This window comes from Perkinsus marinus (assembly GCF_000006405.1).
Source record: "Perkinsus marinus ATCC 50983 genomic scaffold scf_1104296951172, whole genome shotgun sequence".
NCBI lineage: Eukaryota > Perkinsozoa > Perkinsida > Perkinsidae > Perkinsus > Perkinsus marinus.
This window is the reverse complement of record NW_003209378.1, coordinates 1-1,065: the sequence shown is the minus strand read 5'-3', so window position 1 is coordinate 1,065 and position 1,065 is coordinate 1. Positions and strand designations below refer to the sequence as shown.

General features: G+C 49.2%; 1 protein-coding gene across 1 annotated transcript; it reads right to left on the bottom strand.

Moving 5' to 3' along the window:
* Positions 1–151: 151 nt before the first annotated feature.
* Pmar_PMAR000629 (hypothetical protein) lies at positions 152–945 on the bottom strand (the record flags this gene model as incomplete). Its single annotated transcript, XM_002777707.1, has 4 exons — positions 152–250; positions 287–409; positions 462–615; positions 668–945. 4 exons carry the CDS (start codon positions 943–945, stop codon positions 152–154), a joined length of 654 nt encoding a protein of 217 aa, XP_002777753.1.
* Between the last annotated feature and the right edge of the window lie 120 nt (positions 946–1,065).

Below are 1,065 nucleotides of genomic sequence, written 5' to 3'. Positions count from 1 at the left end.
TTCAGTTTCAGGGTTCCCGATGACCAACACCGCACAAAGCAATATAACCTGGTAACGTTGAGTTAGAAACAGCATTATGGCGGTGTCGTCCTTAGCGATCCGCTGCCGTATCTCCGCTGCCGCGTCAGAAGTGAACCATTCAAGCAGCGAATCACGGGACTGCTGCTGTGAGAGAAGACTGAGGCCTTTGACGTCCGTGCTGATGTCCAGTATAATCAGCTCCAGCTGAAGGGTGAAGCGATCCGTAGACCTACCCATTGACAGTCGTGTTACCCTAACACATTACCTCTCCGAGTTCGGTGATGCTCGTCAATCGTCCAGGGACGGTCACGCATAGAGTAGCCTTCTGCAAGGCCAGCTCGTGAGCAGCCTTCTGCTCCTTACGTCTTCCTCTTCCAGTAAATGCTACCTGCAACATCATTAACCATCGGATATCCAGCAAGTTATCCAGAGTCACTCACACGTGCTATCTTAGAGTTCTGAATTCCGCAATCTTTCTCGAGTTCCTTCGCAACTTCGTTCACCCTGGTAGCACTAGCGCACACTATAAGCACTTTCACATGGCCTTTCTCTCCAGATCCCAGCAGGCTAGCTGGAGGACAATTCTGCAAGTACCTAAAACAGTGCAGTGCACTCAAACATTTTCATCAGCATAGGTGATTATAACCCGTATTTATGCGCATCATCAGTCCCAGGTTTAGGATAGGCGACAAATGACTCTGGTTTGAGCTCGATATCCAGAGTACTTGATGATAGCTCTAAAGCATGCTGCACAATCTCTAGTTGCTCATCAGGCACTCCGCTCGGTGTTGAACACGTCTCTCTCCATTTCCGGACTTTGTCGTCATCTAACCGCATTTTCTTCTGTGGCTGACCGGCCTCAGCTGACTCATTATCCGAATTCATACCGAATTCTGGTTCCAGATCCTCAGCATCGCGTTTCATTGGTGGAAGGTTCGCAATATCGAACTGAGAATGCGGCCTACTCTTACTGAGGTAACACAAGTGGTTCCTAATGCATGCTACGAGCATGAACATTCGCACATGGCACCACTAGCACACGAG